General features: G+C 52.7%; 1 protein-coding gene and 1 long non-coding RNA gene across 3 annotated transcripts in view; one reads left to right on the plus strand and one right to left on the minus strand.

Annotated features, from left to right (window-relative positions):
- Positions 1-18,844, plus strand: part of ERBB3 (erb-b2 receptor tyrosine kinase 3) — a 20,708-nt gene continuing 1,864 nt past the window's right edge. Inside the window, exons 1-27 of the mRNA XM_043446227.1 lie at positions 1-247; positions 3,625-3,776; positions 4,302-4,488; positions 5,161-5,286; positions 5,859-5,924; positions 6,098-6,216; positions 6,322-6,463; positions 8,382-8,495; positions 8,597-8,717; positions 10,788-10,861; positions 11,014-11,104; positions 11,554-11,759; positions 12,080-12,209; positions 12,410-12,500; positions 12,658-12,812; positions 13,202-13,255; positions 13,596-13,737; positions 14,428-14,547; positions 15,610-15,708; positions 15,902-16,087; positions 16,254-16,409; positions 16,671-16,746; positions 16,929-17,075; positions 17,404-17,501; positions 17,594-17,782; positions 17,938-18,009; positions 18,426-18,720. Of these exons, the coding sequence (XP_043302162.1) occupies positions 166-247; positions 3,625-3,776; positions 4,302-4,488; positions 5,161-5,286; positions 5,859-5,924; positions 6,098-6,216; positions 6,322-6,463; positions 8,382-8,495; positions 8,597-8,717; positions 10,788-10,861; positions 11,014-11,104; positions 11,554-11,759; positions 12,080-12,209; positions 12,410-12,500; positions 12,658-12,812; positions 13,202-13,255; positions 13,596-13,737; positions 14,428-14,547; positions 15,610-15,708; positions 15,902-16,087; positions 16,254-16,409; positions 16,671-16,746; positions 16,929-17,075; positions 17,404-17,501; positions 17,594-17,782; positions 17,938-18,009; positions 18,426-18,720 (3,490 nt within the window). The 5' untranslated portion in view covers positions 1-165. The remainder of the gene's footprint in view (positions 248-3,624; positions 3,777-4,301; positions 4,489-5,160; positions 5,287-5,858; positions 5,925-6,097; positions 6,217-6,321; positions 6,464-8,381; positions 8,496-8,596; positions 8,718-10,787; positions 10,862-11,013; positions 11,105-11,553; positions 11,760-12,079; positions 12,210-12,409; positions 12,501-12,657; positions 12,813-13,201; positions 13,256-13,595; positions 13,738-14,427; positions 14,548-15,609; positions 15,709-15,901; positions 16,088-16,253; positions 16,410-16,670; positions 16,747-16,928; positions 17,076-17,403; positions 17,502-17,593; positions 17,783-17,937; positions 18,010-18,425; positions 18,721-18,844) is intronic.
- Positions 9,137-18,844, minus strand: part of LOC122427065 — a 12,559-nt gene continuing 2,851 nt past the window's right edge. For both annotated transcript variants that reach the window (XR_006265346.1, XR_006265347.1), the window contains exon 2: positions 9,137-9,467. This is a non-coding gene — a long non-coding RNA (uncharacterized LOC122427065). The remainder of the gene's footprint in view (positions 9,468-18,844) is intronic.

Here is an 18,844-nt window from a genome sequence, read left to right on the forward strand (position 1 = left end):
CGCCCCTGCCATCCCGCCCCGGGCTCCGGCTCCGGTTGCACTTCGCAGCCTCCTCTGCCGCCGCTACCGGGTCGCTGGCGGCTCAGGTGGCTCCGCTTCGATGCCCTAGTCCAGCGCCCTTCCCGGCCGGCCTGGGCTGGGCGCCCCTCACCCTCCGCTGGAGTCATGAGGGTGAGCCGGGCTCTGCAGGTGCTGGGCTTCCTCCTCAGCCTGGCCCGGGGCTCCGAGGTGGGCAACTCGCAGGCAGGTAAGCGGCGCGGGAGCCGGGCGGGCTCGGAACCCGGGATTCCGACCCGGATTCGTGGGGTGCCGGAGGCCAGCGGCAGGAGCTTGGGCTGCGCGAGGCTGGGGTGCGAAGCCACGGCCGGCTGGGACCTCCTGGGCCCGGGACCGTCTGGATCGGGTCCTTGGCGTGGTCCGGGCGGGGACGCGATTCCGGGACCTGCCGCCCGGCCACCGCCTCCTGGGCGCATCGCAGACCCTCGGATTTGACTCTCCGGGGGATGCTGAAACCATTCACACTTCTGAGGGGCCCTGCAGAGACGGGGGCGAGGACCTCCGTTCTGTAACGTGAGGGGGTGATTGGAGGTGGAGATCTTGGAGGAAGCGGGACACGGAGGTGGGGGTCTTGATTTGCTCCAGACCTCCTTGGCCCCTGGGGCTCAGCACGCTCTAGTTTCGTTGTTTTGCCGACAGGGCGGAGCTGTGGAAGCGGGGGAGGTTGTTGTTGTCTAGTGTTGGAAAACAAGAGTGGCACCTCCTCTTCCGTGAGTGGGCCTGCCCTGGGGACAGTGGAGATTAACCTCGGGGCTAAGTCCAGGTGACCAGGGGGAGAGGCCACGCCGAGGCTGACTGCCCTGTTCTCTCGAAATAATAAAGTTTGCTGGTCCCCCACTGGACCAAACTTTTTTTGTTAGACCCCAGATCAATGTAACCAATGTTTACTGAGCATCTACTATGTACAGAGCCCAGGACCACACGAGATATGGGGTTAAGGACTTCCAGCCGCTATATCTCTGTCTTTTCTCTCCCCAACTTGAGGGCTGACAGGACACCTGTCCTGGCTTCTGAGCCCCCCTATCCTTGGGGGGGGGGGAGGTCCTTCTCAGACCCAGCTTCACCCCCACTCCCATTCTGTTTATTGTCTGGCGGTCTCCAGCCGTCTAGACCAGTCAGATCACTGCTCTGTTCCTCCTCCCACTCCTATGCCAGCCGAGCCCACCTCTTTGGGGTGTCTCTGGGACCGTGGACACCTGAGGGGCGCCAGGGCTGCTGGCTCTGGAGGAGTTGTGTTGATTTCCTCCCCTCCCCCCAGATCTCAGCTTGGGGTTTGGCACCGTCAGGGCCCCTTCCCCAGGGTGGGAGTGGGAGAAACACCTGTGCTTCCCTCACAGTTGCTGGGCCTAAATTTAGACCCTGGGATCTTGGGATGTGAACACTCCCAGCTGGTGGAGGGCGGGGGTCTGGGGATTGGAGTGGGAGAGATGAAGTAAAGTGACCGTCTCACTGTCCCGCTCGCACCCCTGGAATCTTCAGCCGGGAACCCAGGAGTCCCGGATCCTGGCCGCCTTCCCTGAGGGAGACAGGAGGCAGGCATGGTTGGGTCTCTTTACCCTTTATCTGGCTCCTGCAGCCTCTGGGCATCCGGCCCCGTCTCAGTCCTTCTATAGCCCCTTTGTCCTGGCGGTGATGGGGGCGGGGGACTTGGGGGAGAAGGCCTCTGGTTGAGGAGGGGCTGGAGATTCTTGTTCCGACCCACCCCAGTGCTCTCTCCCAAAGGGGAGCCTGTGGCACTGGCCCTCCCGTGCCCTGGTCGCTGGTAGTGCGGGGACTTCTGAATTCCCCTCCCCCGCCCCTCCTCCCCTAGAAGCCTGTTCCTCCTCCGAGGTGTTGTTCACAGTTTCCCGCCCAGCCCTTTGCTCCTGTTTGTGTAATATGGACTTTACCCTCAGGGTGGCAGGGAACCCGGACCTCTCACTCTGTAGTCTCCCCAGCTCGACCCAAAGTCTGCACGGACACCTGCGGGCAGGTGGGCGGGCTGGGGCCGGGGAGGGCTCCTTCCTCTCTAGGAGCCCGAGGACGCAGCCCTGGGGACTTCTGGGCCAGCAGGGGGGCCGTGGACAGTGTCTGCGTGCGGGTGTGTGTGTGCGTGGGTACACACACACCCCGCCTCCCTGCGCAGAAATCTTGGTTCCTCCTTTATCTGGGGAGAAAGGTTGGCTCCCCGACTTGGAAGAGGGGGTGTCCTGCCAAGAAGGGCATTGGGGTGGGGCTGTTGCAGAAACAACCAGCCTTGTAGTGGTTTTCTTTTCGACCCGGGCACCTCTGGGAGCTCGTGTCTGTTTACTCCTCGGCCGGGCCTAGCTCACCCTTTTCCCTTCACGGGGAGTGATAGGGAATGGGAGCCCCTCACAGGTCAGACTAGGGGTGCATCCAGGAGGAGGCGCTGGGGCCTCACCCACCTCCCTCCCTCCATTCCCACTCCTGCCTCCCACTAGGCTGCCAGCGCCTCAGGGAAGGGTGGCGGGAACAGGTGGTATCTACCCGTTCCCCCGCAGCCCTTCACGAGCCAGAGGAGACAGGGTAGGGCTTCAGGGTCCAAGATTGCCCAAAAGCCCCCGTGTCCTCCTCCACACTCACAAAGTAAAGCGAACCTCCAAGACTGACAGCGAGTGAGGATTGAGTGAGTGAGCGATGTTGGAAGACTTCTTAATGAATCTCCTTGACAATGAAGTCGGGCAGAAGGCTGAGACTGCTGTTTTCATCCAACTTCTCTGTATTTGCTGCAAAATACTCTAGGGCTGGAAAGTGTGATGTGGAGGGAGCTGGCATGTGTGGGGATGAGGAAAGGAGTGAGAGGGAAGCCAGAGTTTAGGGAGGGGGTGCGGGCTAGGCAACCAGTTCCCTGTCTTCCAGCTTGAAAGACAAAGCTTACATTGACCCCCACTACCACCATCACCACCAGAGGCCCCCCGCTAGTGAGGTCACTGGTCTGAACCCACGGCTTGAGGGTGGAGGGGGGTTGCTGCTGAGGACAGGGTGTCTGGGGACAGGGTGGAGCGGCCCCCTCCTCTGAGATAGAATTGCCTCATTGTGGGCCGGACTGTGGCCCCAGGCACTGCCCCCACCCTCTGCCCCCATCCCACCCTCCCTAGACACAATAGGGGCTGTGTGCTGCCCCAAAGAGATATTTATTCCAGGACCTAGAGAGGCAGGATGGGGGTAGAGAAGTGCCCGGTTGGAGTGGGGGCGGGGAAGAGGAGGGTAACCAAGTTGTGGTCCATTTCTAACTTATTCTTAGGGAGCGGAAAACAACCCCACATCCTCCTTGATTAACTCCTCAGCACCCAAAGTAGTACCCAAAAGAGGCCAGAGGAGGCCCAGGTGGGAGAAGTAAATCTCACCTTGCTGTTCAGGGGGATAGTGAAGGGATTTGGGGGAAAGAGGAAGTTAAAGCTCTCAATTCAGCCTTGGTATCTGCCTCTAGGGTTGAGGGTGGGGGGCAGCGGCCTTCCGGTCATGTTGAGTGTTACCAGAGGAGGGCAACCAAGAGGGTGGTCTTGGGGGGATGGGGCTGAAAACATATGTCCAGCCCCCTGCCACGCTCCCCTCCACTTGGAACAGTGTGCCCTGGGACTCTGAATGGGCTGAGCGTGACTGGAGATGCTGAGAACCAATACCAGACGCTGCACAAGCTCTATGAGAAGTGTGAGGTAGTGATGGGGAACCTGGAGATCGTGCTCACGGGACACAACGCTGACCTCTCCTTTCTGCAGGTTAGAGCGCTGACCTTCTGTCTCAGCGTTTCCCCCCTTGTCCTCACTATTGAAGCCTGTTTCCTGTCCTCGGGGTTACCCTGTGCTGGAGCTGGCGTTCAGCATTCCTAAAACTCAATGGTTTCTAAGATCCAAGCCTGGGTAAACAGGGGCAGTGATTGGAATCCAGGCCCTGTGGACTGGTGGCTGTAGCTGGGGATACAGAAGGGCTGGCCACGGGAAGGGGCAGGCGTGGGGTAGATTCTACACCAGGGACTGGGAGGCACCTGGGGAGGTGAGGCAGGGAGAAGCAACGACCGCCCTGGCCCTTGGAAGGAAAGGCCTGGAGCCTAGAATTTCTCAATATTTCTTCAGCCCATCTTCGCTTGTAGAAGTCATGTGGCACCTGCTATTCCCTACTCCAAAGCAGGACTTGGAAAGAATTAGAGGAGTTAGAGGGTCCTCAGTGCCTTAGAGAGGAAAGGAGACTGAGACTTCTGGCCCCATTTCTTGTCCCTCCCACTGACGCAATCTGCTCCGTCACAGTGGATCCGAGAAGTGACCGGCTATGTCCTCGTGGCCATGAACGAGTTCTCTACACTGCCGCTGCCCAACCTCCGAGTGGTGCGGGGGACCCAGGTCTACGATGGGAAGTTTGCCATCTTTGTCATGTTAAACTACAACACCAACTCTAGCCACGCTCTGCGCCAGCTCCACCTGACTCAGCTCACCGGTCAGTTCCCGGTGATTCCTTCCAGGCCTGCCCTCAGCCCACCCGCTGACAGGTGCCTCCTTGACCGTGACCCCAGACCGCTCCCTCTAAGCGCCCCGTTCAGGGCGCCCGCCACCCTGACCACTAGGTGTCAAGGTCCACTCCTCCTTGAACAACAGAGAGACAGCCCTCACTGCCCCCCGGGGCAGGGTCTTCACGTCTTGGTGGGGCTGGAGCTGGAGCCAGGGCTGTTACCCAGTCCTCTGACTTCAGGACAGCACCTTAATGTCCCTCCTTCTCTGGGAATGGGAACCCCCCACCCCCAGAACCAGCCCCCCAAGCCCGAGGGCTCAGGCTGGGTGCTGAAATTCTCCCTGTCCCAGTCAGCTGAGAAACAGGCCGGGCGGCCCGCGGGGGTGTGGGTGCGGGCTTGAGTCAGGGCTCCTCTCCTTCCCCTCCCCTCCCCCTCTGGCTCAACCGGATCTGGACAGGTGTCTGAGGAGGCAGGGCTTTCTCTCAGCCCGGCTCCTCCTCCTGCACGGCGTCTGCAGTTTGGACTTAATTGGATCTATCTGTCTGCCCCACCTCTCCCGCTCCTGACTGGGGTGGCCTCTCAGGCTGGTGGGGAGGGAGGGGTGAGGGGGGACTCCCCTGACTAGCCCTTGACCCTGGCGCTGGTCTTCCCTACCTCAGAGATTCTGTCAGGGGGTGTTTACATTGAGAAGAACGAGAAACTCTGTCACATGGACACAATCGACTGGAGGGACATTGTGCGGGACCGGGACGCTGAGATAGTGGTGAAGAACAACGGCAAGACCTGTGAGTGGCTGGGATCGAGCCTGCCCCCCAGCCAGCCGGAGCGACTCCCTTCTGCTCTTCAGCGTGTCCCTAATCCTAACCCAGTCTCCCTTGAACAAACCGCAGGCTCTCACCCAAGGAGCTTGCCAGGTTGATGCAGGTCGGTCGCCTGGAGCCGGAACTGCAGAGGCAGGGTGCCAGGGAAAGGGGCTGGGGAGCTCCGTGCCGCGAGAGGCCAGGTCTGGCTCCAGATCCAGCACCCTCCCTTCTTGGAGCCCACCTGCCCCGGGCTGCAGGCTGCCACTCCCTGTCCACTCACTTGCACGTATTCCTGCTGAGTTCAGTGAGCCGAGAAGAACCAAACTCCTAGCTTGGGACGGCCCCAGGCCCTGCCCTCAGCTGCCCTGTGGGTGGTGTGGGGGCGCGGCTCCGCCCCGCGCTGACAGGTTCACTGGAGCCCAGCCCTGCTCTGCGCGGGCACGGAGGGGCGCCGCCCTGGCTCCTCGCTGCCCGGGACCGGGTGCCTGTGTGCTGACATCATCCCCTGTTGATTTGAGCAAGCCTTTTTGACGGCCTCTTTCCCTCCCAACCAGGTCCCCCCTGTCATGAGGCCTGCAAGGGGCGATGCTGGGGTCCTGGGCCAGAAGACTGCCAGACACGTGGGTCTAACTTCATTTTAAAAACTTCAAACTCGTGTACACTTTCTTATCCTTTTCCACCCCAACTGTGTGTGTGGGGGGATGATGAGCCTAGAGGGCAAGAGGGGGAGGGAGAGCAGAGCCTCCGAACAGGGTCGCGGGAGCTCTGACGGCTGTTTCCTCTCCTCCCACAGTGACCAAGACCATCTGTGCCCCCCAGTGCAACGGTCACTGCTTTGGGCCCAACCCCAACCAGTGCTGCCACGACGAGTGTGCGGGCGGCTGCTCGGGCCCTCAGAACACGGACTGCTTCGTACGTGCCGCCGCCGCCCCCTGACTTCTGAAGTGGGACGTGGGCCTTGGGGAGGAAGTCGGGTGCACATGTAACATGAGTCTCATGAGCCTTCTGCGTTCCCAGGCCTGCCGGCTCTTCAATGACAGTGGGGCCTGTGTACGCCAGTGCCCACAGCCTCTCGTCTACAACAAGCTCACTTTCCAGTTGGAACCCAATCCCCACACCAAGTATCAGTATGGAGGGGTGTGTGTAGCCAGCTGTCCCCGTAAGTGTCTGGAGGGAAGGAATGATGGTAGCAGAACCAGGATTTTAGTCTTTCAGCCACATTTTTACAAACATTTATTTATGTGTGTGTGGTAGAGCTGGGTCTTCGTTGCTTTGCACGGGCTTCCTCTATTTACAGTGAACCGGGGTCTTCTCTTAGCTGCGATGTGAGGGCCTCTCATGGTGGCAGCTCCTCTTGCCGAGAGGCACGGGCTGTGGGCATAAAGGCTTCAGCAGCTGCGGCTCGTGGGCTCTAGAGCCCAGACTCAGGAGTTGTGGCAATGGACTTTTGCTTCAGTGCATGTGGGATCTTCCCAGACCAGGGATTGAACCTGTGTCTCCTGGACTGGTAGGCAGGTTCCCTTCCACTGTGCCACCAGGGAAGTCCTATCCATTTTATTTATTTTTTTTTAATATTGTTTTTGCCACACTGCACAGCATGTGGGATCTTCATTCCCCGAACAGGGATTGAACCCATGCCCCTTACACTGGAAGCACGGATTCTTAACCATTGGACCACCAAGGAAGTCCCTGACAGGATTTTATTTATCTTATCTTATTTGTGTGTGTGTGACCAGCGACCTGCTGTTTTTAAAATATAACATTTATTGCATAGATGGTATGATGCAGAACAGCTTTTCTTCTCGTTTTGAATTTGGAGGTACTATATGACTGAAAAGAAAGAGGAAGGAAAAGTATCAAAACTGAACTTGGGATTCTCTGTTCATGTGGTGTAAACCAATTTTGTATATAACATGTAGCAGCAGTTTTTAAGTTCCCTTTAGAAAGATATGAATTCCACACATTTGTTATTTTGTCCTGTTTAATGCATGGGCTGCAATCACTAGGGTCAGCTTCTTTCTAGAGGAAAGAGGAAAAGAGAATGGAAGGAACAGTGAATCCTTCTGAAACCAGCATCCGACTGACACATAGCTTCCCCGGAGCTGGTGGGAAAAACAGTCCTTTGGGTTTTTTGTTTTGTTTTCACAGCCAGGAGTTTTATGTAGTGATTGAATCTCAGCATCATGTACATAAATCACACAGAAAAACAAAACAGAGAAACTTGCACCTCAAAAAACTTTTATGAAGATCAATCTATCTATTTATGTATCTATACACACACATCTATATTGAGTAAAAACCCTGAGAGAAGGAGAAAGAGAATCAAAGAAAATGTATAGAAGCAAATTAGCTGGACATGCAAAGTAAGCTATGATTCATCCAGAGTTTAAACAAATCAAATTTCACGTTTAATATTGGGGGAGGGGACAGAACAACAAACAAATGATACATCTTCCAACTTCACTAATAAAATGCAAGACTTTATCAACTTCAAGGGTATAAATGAAGGCTAAATAAAACTTTAAGTCCATGGTGATACTTTGAGTGGCAGTCCTGGCCATGTTGCCAGACTGGTTCCTGCTACACATCTCATCCCAGGGGTAAGCACATCCTACCCCTTAATTTGTGCTTCTTCCCACGATATGAACCAGGGTTTTAGGTGAATTTTTTTTTTTTTTTGGCCATGTCCCTGACTAGGGATCGAACTCGAGCCTTCAGCAGTGAAAGCACGGAGTCCTAATCACTATACTGCCAGGAAATTCCCTAGATGCAATTTTAGGAGGTGAAATGGATCAAGTTGGGAGGTTAATTGAGAGTGTAAAGGGCAATGGGTTGTGATCGTCACCCTTAACAAATGGCCCCTATGTCCTATTCCCCCATCTATTTCCCCATGACTTCCACCAGTTGCTCCTAGTTCTGCTTTTTGGATCCAAAGAGCAGAGGGCCTTTCTAATCCATGAGACAGCACTTAAGGAACCTCGGGTGGTCAAGCTGGAGCAAACCCTTGCAGGTGAGGAGGGAGGAGGTTCAGCTAGTCGTTGGCGGTGTCCCTCCCTCATCTCTTTCCTCTTTCCTAGATAACTTTGTGGTGGATCAGACATCTTGTGTCAGGGCCTGTCCTCCTGACAAGATGGAAGTAGATAAAAATGGACTCAAGATGTGTGAACCTTGTGGGGGTCTGTGCCCGAAAGGTGAGTACGAGATGGAAAGGAGTTGGTGAAGAGAGACCCTTTCCCCTGAGACTACGCAGCCCCGACCCCTCATCCCCACACTGAGCCTCTTGTGTTTGCAGCCTGTGAGGGGACAGGCTCTGGGAGCCGCTTCCAGACTGTGGACTCGAGCAACATTGATGGATTCGTGAACTGCACCAAGATCCTGGGCAACCTGGACTTTCTTATCACTGGCCTCAATGGGTGAGAGATTCCTCTGATCCCCCACCCCATCAGCCCCCTCACAGTTCATTGCACCGGTTCAAGCCTTTGTACGTGGAGCTGATGAGGAAGTTAGATCATAGTCTTAGCAGTCACAAAGGACCGGACAGTGCTTAATTCCCCAGGGCTTGAATCCCCTCAGACACCCCTGAGCAGCTCAGCCACCTGAATGGCAAGGGACAGGGACGGAGTGGCCTCCTCCTTAAAGGTTTCTAAGTGTTCTTAAATTGGATAAAGATCTGTCTCCCCATGACTTTCAGCTGTTTCACCTAGTTCTGCTCCTTGTATGGAGCCACAAAGAGCAGGGCACGTTTCAGTCCGTAGGACAGCATTTACAGTGTGTGTGTGTGAGAGAGGGAGAGACATTAGGGCCACCTCTTTGGACAGTATTACATCTAATAAAGATTTTCCACATAGTCTTTATTCAGATCCCCCAAGTGTTAACAGTGTACCATAAAAAAAAGAAAGGAAGGTGAAGTCGCTCAGTCGTGTCCGACTCTGCGACCCCATGGACTGCAGCCTACCAGGCTTCTCTGTCCATGGGATTTTCCAGGCAAGGGTACTAGAGTGGGGTGCCATTGCCTCCTCCAAACAGTGTACCACATGCTTCGTCATTTCTCTCCACATGTCACACACACGCTCATTATATGCGCTCTTGTTTCTCTGAACCACTTGAAGGTAAATTTCCAGACATGGTGTCCTCTCACCCCAGTGCCAGTTCAGTGTGTGTTCCTTGAAAACAAGAACATTTTCTTACTTAACCACCGTACACCACCGTACATTTGTTTAAATCAAGAAATTAGCACTGATACAAAATGTTATCTAATCTACAGATGTTAATCAGATTTCTCTTGTCTTACTGATGTCCCAGATCATACATGTACATCCATTATCTCCTTTAATCTGTAACATTTCATGTCCTTGACATTGTTGATGAGTACAGGTCAGGTGATTGGTAGAATGTTCTTCAGTTTGGGTTTGTCTGATGTTTTCCTCACACTTAGACATAAATCTTTTTTATTGAAATATAGTTGGCATACAATATTACATTAATTTCAGATGTACAGCCTAGTGACTTGACATTTAAATGCACTATAATACCAGCAGAAGTCTAGTGACCGTCTGTCCCCGCACACCAGCCACACCCCTTACGCTGTGTTACCTCCCCACGACTTATTTTGTAATTGTAAATCTGTACCTCTTTTAAAAATTTACTTATTTTTAATTGAAGGATAATTGCTTTATAGAATTATGTTGGTTTCTACCGAACATTAGCATGAATCAGCCACAGGTTTAGCTGTGCCCCCTCCCTTTCAAGTTAGGCATTTCTGATAACACTACAGACGTGGTCTCAGTGCATCCTATCAAGAAGGCCCGTGATGGTCATCTGTCCCACTACTGGTGATGCTGCCTCTGGTCATTTGGTTAAGGTGGTGTCTGCCAGCTTTTCTAAAGTTATTTTCCCTTTTCAATTAAGTATTTTCGGAGGAGATACTTGCTTGAATCAGTTTTTTGTGTTTTAAATATTTATTGGGCTATGCCAGGTCTTAGCTGTGGCATGTGGAATCTAGTTCCCTGATCAGGGATCACACCCAGGCCCCCTGCATTGAAAGTGTGGAGTCTTAGCCAGTGGACCACTAGGGAAGTCCCCGGAACCAGTTTTTATGAGAATTGCCAGATGATGCTTTTCTAACTCCATTGTTGTTGTGTGGATCACTTGCTAAGTTGTGTTCAACTCTCTGTGACCCCATGGACTGCAGCACACCAGGCCTTCCTGTACCTCACAAATAGATGCCAATTTGTTGGCATTCTGGTACTAGGCAGAGGCTTTCCTTCCTGTTTATTTACGTGTTGGTGTGTTTGATCTGTGTGGATATTGGTTTGAGTCAGTGTTTCATAGTCTGTTAGAATCATTATTCCAGTTAACCAGTTCAGTTATTCTTGATCCGCTCAAGCTGGCTCTAGTGAAGAATGGTATTTGGAAACTAGGCATGCCTACTGCTACTAGGTTATGCTTCTACTTTGTTGACTGGTCTTCACTGTTCTCTCCAGAGACCCCTGGCACAAGATCCCTGCTCTGGACCCTGAGAAGCTCAATGTCTTTCGGACAGTGCGGGAGATCACGGGTGAGTGGGAGGGGAAGAGGCTGCCCTTTCTGAGAGCGCCAGATGAGCCGCGGGCACAAACCGCAGTGTCATCACTGGAGAAGACCGTGTCCCAAGCAGCTGAGAAGGGGACGGGGAGACTCCCCATCACACGCCTTCCTCCGTCCCTGCAGGATACCTGAACATCCAGTCCTGGCCTCCCCACATGCACAACTTCAGTGTCTTTTCAAACCTGACGACCATTGGGGGCCGAAGCCTCTACAAGTGAGTACGGGGTGTGGAGGCAAAGAATTCTGTTTCTTAGGCATCTTGAGTGAAATATAAGGTCTGGTCTCATACCTGCTTCCCAGGTGGCACTAGTGGTAAAGAACTTGCCTGCCAATGCAGGAGACAGAGATGTCATGTGGGATCGATTCCTGGGTTGGGAAGATCCCGTTAGGGCATGGCAAACTAGTTCAGCTTTCTTGCCTGGAGAATCCCATGGACAGAGGAGCCTGGTGGGCTATAGTCCATGGGGTCACAAAGAGTCGGACATGACTGAGCGACTTAGCAGGCATGCTTATACAGTGGGAGTTTGATGGGGCAAAGGCTACAGGAGGGGAAGTCCCTCTTAGTGACTAGTTCAGAGCAGATCTGTTGAAGGAAGATGAATCCAAAGCCTGGTCAGTTTTTCCTCTGTGGTCTCCCCTCTCATCTGGTATCCTTGCTCACAGTCGGGGCTTCTCACTGTTGATCATGAAGAACTTGAATGTGACGTCTCTGGGCTTCCGATCCCTGAGAGAAATCAGTGCTGGGCGTATCTACATCAGCGCCAACAGGCAGCTGTGCTACCACCATGCCCTGAACTGGACCAGGCTGCTCCGGGGGCCTTCAGAAGAGAGGCTGGACATCAAGCATAATCGGCCCCGCAGAGACTGCGGTGAGGGAAAGGGCCCAGGACAGATGGGTGGTGGAGTCAGGTGGGAGAGGGGTGTAAGGACTATTCTGCCCTGCAAGTCGGAGAACGGATGAGGGATGGAGCCAAGGAGAGGGGGACATTAGGCTGGAAATAGTAATGAGCAAGTGTTCCTGCCTGGAGGATCCCAGGGATGGGGGAGCCTGGTGGGCTACCATCTATGGGGTCGCACAGAGTCGGACACAACTGAAACGACTTAGCAGCAGCAGCAGTGATGAGCAAGAGTGAGGAAAAGGCTTGTTAGGAGACCTCAGGCTCCTCCTAACCCAGCCCTTCCTTTCCAGTGGCTGAGGGCAAAGTGTGTGATCCACTGTGCTCTGGAGGATGCTGGGGCCCAGGCCCTGGCCAGTGCCTGTCCTGCCAGAACTACAGCCGAGGAGGCATCTGTGTCACCCACTGCAACTTCCTGAACGGGTACAGTGAGGGAAGAGAGTCAAGAAGGGCAGGGGGACTGGGCCGTGGGGGGAAGATGCTCAGGTGGCACCTGAAAGCCTTTAGCCAGCTTGCTGCATGTGCCTTGGCAGGAATTAGGTAGGAGGCCCTGTGGTTGGGGGATCAGGGCAGGTCAGGCCTTGGATTTGACTCCCCTCTCTTTACCCCCGCCCCCCACCCAGGGAGCCTCGTGAGTTTGCCCGTGAAGCTGAATGTTTCTCTTGCCACCCGGAATGCCAGCCCATGGAGGGCAGTGCCACGTGCAATGGCTCGGTACAGTAGCAGCGCCGGGATCTCTATGGGAGAGAGGGACCGCTGTGGCCAAAGTCCAAGGCCTTAGAGAGACACAGGGAGGCCGCAGGAAGCCGAGAGATCGGTGTGCTCTTGCTGGGCGTGTGGCGCTGACCCTGACCCGCTGTCTCCTGCTCAGGGCTCTGATGCCTGTGCCCGGTGTGCCAGTTTTCGAGACGGGCCCCACTGCGTGAGCAGCTGCCCCTTTGGAGTCCTCGGTGCCAAGGGTCCCATCTACAAGTACCCAGATGCCCAGAATGAATGCCGGCCCTGTCACGAGAACTGCACCCAGGGGTCAGTGATGGGATGATGAAAGGGTATTGGAAGAGGGGCAGGAGCACAGAACAAGGGGGAAAGTAGAGCTTTCCAGAGAGGAACTGTGATGGAAGAACCACTCCCAGCTGTGCGGTAAAGCCCTGGAGAAAGGGAAACTCAGTAACCGCTCAAAATGACAACACAATTTGAGATGCCTGGTATAGCCTTAACTCGGGGTGTCACTCAAGAGAGGGACTCAGGGAGGGTGCTGAGCCAGAGATGGGGCCATGTCCTGGGATACGCTTTGGGCTCCAGGACTGGATGCCATGGAAGGGTCTGAAACAATGTTATATGTTGAGGTTGTTGGAATTGAGCCTCCCTTGGGAGTCTCCCAAGCTCGCATTTAAGGAGCTGACTTTCTTCTCCAGGTGTAAGGGACCAGAGCTACAAGACTGTTTAGGCCAACTGCTGCCACTGATCAGGTATGGTGGGCTTAGAGGTATAGGGAGCTGGGGATATCTGGAGAAGGGCAGTTACTTCCTGCAAAGAGTTGAGTCTGTTCATTCTGGCCTTCTATATATAGGCTACAGTCATGGGACTCAGGGACACAGGAATCCAGGTTTCTGGCCTGCCTTCCTAAAGTCAACTTGCAGTAGTCTTGGGGTGGAGATTTAGGTTAGCCCCTTTATTGCTCAAGGGTATACGCAGATGTGCATGTTAACTTCTTGCCCAAGATCTGTTCTATACGTTTAGTACAGGTATAAATGACATTTGTATGGGAAGCGTAGACCCAGGATAATTCTGGGCTTCTCTGTCCTACAGCAAAACCCATCTGGCAATGGCCTTAACGGTGGTAGTAGGGTTGGCAGTGATTTTCCTGATCCTGGGCAGCACTTTTCTCTATTGGCGTGGACGCCAGATTCAGAATAAGAGGGCTATGAGGCGCTACCTGGAACGGGGTGAGGTGAGTGCCTATCTTACCCTGGAAATGTGCCCTATACCATCTCCCTTGGAGAGCCTCTTCCTTCCCCAAAGCCTTGGTCCCTTTCCTCAAGGAGGTGGTATGGTCCACCAGAAAGGACTCTGCCCAGAGAAATGGGGGACTCCTGATTTTGCCATTAATTTGCCACGTGACTTTGAAGAAGTTACCTTCCTTCTCTGCCAGTTTATGCACATATACAGAGGAAACAGTAACATCCTTACAAGATGGCTGTAAGGGTGAAAGGAGGATGTATGTGAAAATGCTGTGAAAAACAGAAAATATATAAAAGGACTCAAGGCATGGCTGAGTTCCTTCGCTGTTCACTTGAAACTATCACAACATTGTTAATTGGCTATACTCCAATATAAAATAAAAAATTCAAAGTTTGAAAAGTTAATCAAGGTGATAGTATTACCAACCCTCTCCCCTATCCCTCCATCAAAGGGAAAATCCAGCCCTCTTGATTTCTGATCTCATGAACACAACTTCCTCAGTCCTCAAGGTCTGTTATTCCCCAATAGGCCTGAAACGTTTTCTAAGACTAGAGACATTTCTCCTCCTGTTCCCACCCCTTCAGGCTTTGCAGCTCTTGGCAGGCACCTGTGGCGAGGGGGCCGGAGAGGGACATGGGAGTGGGCTTTCCTGAGTACCTCCTTCCCATCTGTTCTGCAGAGTGTAGAGCCTCTGGATCCCAGTGAGAAGGCTAACAAAGTCTTGGCCCGAGTCTTCAAAGAAACGGAGCTGAGGAAGCTTAAAGTGCTGGGCTCCGGCATCTTTGGAAGTGTGCACAAAGTGAGTGGCCCACAGGAAGTTTGGGGAGGTGAGGGGAGGATCTAGAGCAAGGAAGGGAGAGATCGGGGAGAGAGCTTTTCATCACATACCTTTTAACAGTGTTCTAGGTCAGACTTCAAAAACTAGCAAACTCAGAAAAAAAGAGGTCAGACTGGAGAGACTGGAGGTTACCAGAAGTAGAGATGGGGTAGAAAAGAAAGAAACTGAAGTGGCTCAGTTGTGTCCGACTCTTTGCTGCCCTGTGGAGTGTAGCCCACATAGGCTCCTCTGTGCATGGGATTTTCCAGGCAAGAATACTGGAGTGGGTTGCCATTTCCTTCTCCAGGGGATCTTCCCAACCCAGGGATTGAACACAGGTCTCCTGCATTGCAGGCAGATGCTTTAACCTCTGAGCCACTAGGGAAGCCCAGGTTCTCAATTGGGGTAGAAGGAGGAGGAATTGGATGAAGGCAGTCAAAATGTATAAACTTACAGTTATAAGATAAATATGTTCTAAGTGATGTGCATGCATGCTAAGTTGCTTCAGCTGTGTCTGACTCTTTGCGACCCCGTGGACTGTAGCCTGCCAGGCTCCTCTGTCCATGGCATTTTCCAGGCAAGAATACTGGAGTGGGTTGCCATGCCCTTCTCCAGGGGATCTCCCTACCCAGGGGCTGAAACTGCATCTCCTGCAGCTCCTATATTACAGACAAATTTTTTACCGCTGAGCCACCGGGAAAGCCCACTAAGTGATGTAAAATGTGATAAATGTAATTAACACTGCTGTATGCTATATATGAAAGTAGTTAAGAAAGTAAATCCTCTTAAAAGTTAAGATTTCTCATCATAAGAAAGTTCTATTTAAGTTTGTTTCTCTCTCAGATGATGGATATTCACTAAACTTATTGTGGTAATCTTTTCATGATACACGTAAGTCAAGTCATTATGCTGTACATCTTAAACATATACAGTAGTATACGTCAGTTATACCTCAATGAAACTGGAAGAAGGAAGAAAAGATCCAGGGAAAGGAGCAGCCTGGGGAGAATGACCTTAGGCTGACTCCTGCCCAAAACTTCCCAGGGTGTGTGGATTCCTGAGGGTGAATCAATCAAGATTCCAGTCTGCATTAAAGTCATTGAGGACAAGAGCGGACGGCAAAGTTTTCAAGCTGTGACGGACGTAAGTGAAGGCAGGGTCTTTGGCGTGTCACTAGGAGAGGATAGCTATCAGATATAATTATGTAGAAACACGGTCTTGTGTTAGTAGGTACTGTATTAGCCACAGAGACGTCCCTGAATGTTGGGGGAGCCCTGGTCTGGTTTTATGTGGACCTGTCTGTTCCCAGGATGACCTTTCTTGTTGCGTCTTTTAGCACATGCTGGCCATCGGCAGCCTCGACCACGCCCACATTGTACGGCTGCTGGGGCTGTGTCCGGGGCCGTCTCTGCAGCTCGTCACGCAGTACTTGCCTCTGGGCTCCCTGCTGGACCACGTGAGGCAACACCGGGCCACGCTGGGGCCACAGCTGCTGCTCAACTGGGGAGTGCAGATTGCCAAGGTGAGCGCGGGGAGCCTGCAGGGGGTTAAAGATGGAGCTGCCTATGGGCCTGCAGGGAGGGGCCCCGGGGTTGGAAGTGCTGAGAGGTGCCTGAGGGTTTGAGATGATTCTGGGGCTCAATTGAGAACCCATTTCTCCAAGCTTGAGAAAACTTCCTTCCCTACAGGGAATGTACTACCTTGAGGAACATGGCATGGTGCATAGGAACCTGGCTGCCCGAAATGTGCTACTGAAATCACCCAGCCAGGTTCAGGTGGCAGATTTTGGGGTTGCTGACTTGCTGCCCCCTGATGATAAGCAGCTACTGTACAGTGAATCCAAGGTAAGGTGGTGCGGAGGCTGGGTAAGGAGTGGGCGTGGGCTGAGGCACGGGGACAGGGAGCGAGTGCTCTGCGGTCTCCTTCAGAGGCCATCAGACCCGGCCAACTGATGCTCTCCATCAGTTCAAGGAGAGGAACCTGGAGACACCAGAAATAAAAATTTAGGGAGCAAAAAAGGAAAGAACAATGGAGAACCTGGGTTTAGAAATGCTAAGACAATGTGTAGAAATCAGCTGGTAATGCTTTTGTCTTTAATCCCTCAGACTCCAATTAAGTGGATGGCCCTGGAGAGTATCCATTTTGGGAAATACACACACCAGAGTGACGTCTGGAGCTATGGTCAGTCCATCTGGATGCCCACCATCATATTAATAGCCCAAATTCCAAAGTTGCCTTTTGAGACCCTTTCTTAGAATCTCTAAGCTCTTCAGATCCTGGGTCAGATCAAGTTCTGCCTTCCCTTCATCTGCATGCCCATGTCTACTATTTTGCCATCAACTAGTCATGTCTTCCTATACCAGGAGTGACAGTTTGGGAGCTGATGACCTTTGGGGCAGAGCCCTACGCAGGGCTGCGACTGGCTGAAATACCAGACCTGCTGGAGAAGGGGGAGCGGTTGGCACAGCCCCAGATCTGTACCATTGACGTCTACATGGTCATGGTCAAGTGTGAGTTACCTGCTGGTCTCAGCTTTTTTTTTTTTTTTTTACTTCATTATTGCTTCATTGAACTGAAGAGAAAAGAAAAATAAGGGCACAGATCAACAATGCTCAGTGATGAAAAGTGAATACCCAGAACAGCGGTGCAAGCCCCAGATGGTCTCTGCCCAATAAACATTAAGCACTCTCCACAGTATTGTGATGCTGTTGGACGTCAGGCTCTCCACACAAAGATGAGGGGAGGGAACAAAGCATCAGCTATTTTCTAAGTGACTTCCCTCCCTACTCCCTACTCCACTCCCCTCTTATGGCTCTGCTTCCTACATCTTATCCCCAGGTTGGATGATTGATGAGAACATTCGACCAACCTTTAAAGAGCTAGCCAATGAGTTCACCAGGATGGCCCGAGACCCACCACGGTATCTGGTCATAAAGGTGAGCAGGGACCTGGAGGTACCAAGGAGATCTAGAGAAAGGGGAACTTGGCTGGAGCCAGGATCTACCCTAACAATCACCTGCTCTCATAGAGAGAGAGTGGGCCTGGAATTTCCCCTGGGGCAGAGCCCCCGCCTCTGACAAACAAGGAACTGGAGGAAGTAGAGCTGGAGCCAGAACTAGACCTGGACCTGGAGCTGGAGGCAGAGGAGGAGAATCTGGCAACCACACTAGGCTCTGCCCTTAGCCTGCCAGCTGGAACACTTAATCGACCACGCGGGGTAAGACACTTTCCAGTTTCCTAAGACTTTATAAGCCATCTGTGTACGTGCACCCTCAGGAACCCCACAGATGTCCATATTAATTACTCAAAGGCCTCTGCAGTGAGCAGATTTCTCTCTTCATCTAAACCTTTTCCTCACTGTTTTCATCCTAGAGCCAGAGCCTTATAAGTCCATCATCTGGATATATGCCTATGAACCAGGGAAATCTTGGGGAGGTTGGCCAGGTAAGGTCTGTTTAAGAGGAGGCCAAGATGCTATATTTAAAATGGATAACCAACAAGTACCTACTCTATACGGCAGAGAACTCTGCTTCAAGATTCTGTAACAACCTAGTTGGGAAAAGAATTTGAAAAAGAATAGATGAACATATAACTTTGTTGTACACCTGAAACTAACATAACATTGTTAATCAACTAGGCTCCAGTATAAAATAAAACATTTTTTAAAAAATTTAAAAAAGAGGATACCAAGAGGTTGGGTGGCAATGCCCTAGGGTTGGTAGAGTGGCAGGGGAGACTTTGGAAATCTCTGGTTTGATCAGGGTTCTACAGAGCAGAAGGTGCTGAACAGCCCAATCTCTTCCTAAACAGATTTCTCTTCCCTCGTTTCTGTGTAAATCACCATGTATCATTCTCCTTAGGAGTCTGCAGTTTTTGGAGGCAATGAACGGTACCCCCGGCCAGCCTCTCTACACCCAGTGCCACGGGGACGCCTGGCATCAGAATCATCGGAGGGCCACGTGACAGGCTCCGAGGCTGAGCTCCAGGAGAAGGTGTCTATGTGCAGAAGCCGGAGCCGGAGCCCGCGGCCAAGAGGAGACAGTGCCTATCATTCCCAGCGCCACAGCCTGCTTACTCCTGTCACCCCACAGTCCCCACCAGGCTTAGAGGAAGAGGATGTCAATGGTTATGTCATGCCAGATGCACACATCAAAGGTGCCTGATTCTGCGGTGCTTTCCTCAAATCTTTCTCTAATCCTCCTTCTGCAGGCTCCTCTTAATCCTTTTGTCTTCTCTGAGCATATCCTTCCCTATTCATTTTTTCCTAACACCCTTCTAC

This window comes from Cervus canadensis, chromosome 25 (genome assembly GCF_019320065.1).
Source record: "Cervus canadensis isolate Bull #8, Minnesota chromosome 25, ASM1932006v1, whole genome shotgun sequence".
Taxonomy (NCBI): Eukaryota; Metazoa; Chordata; class Mammalia; order Artiodactyla; family Cervidae; genus Cervus; species Cervus canadensis.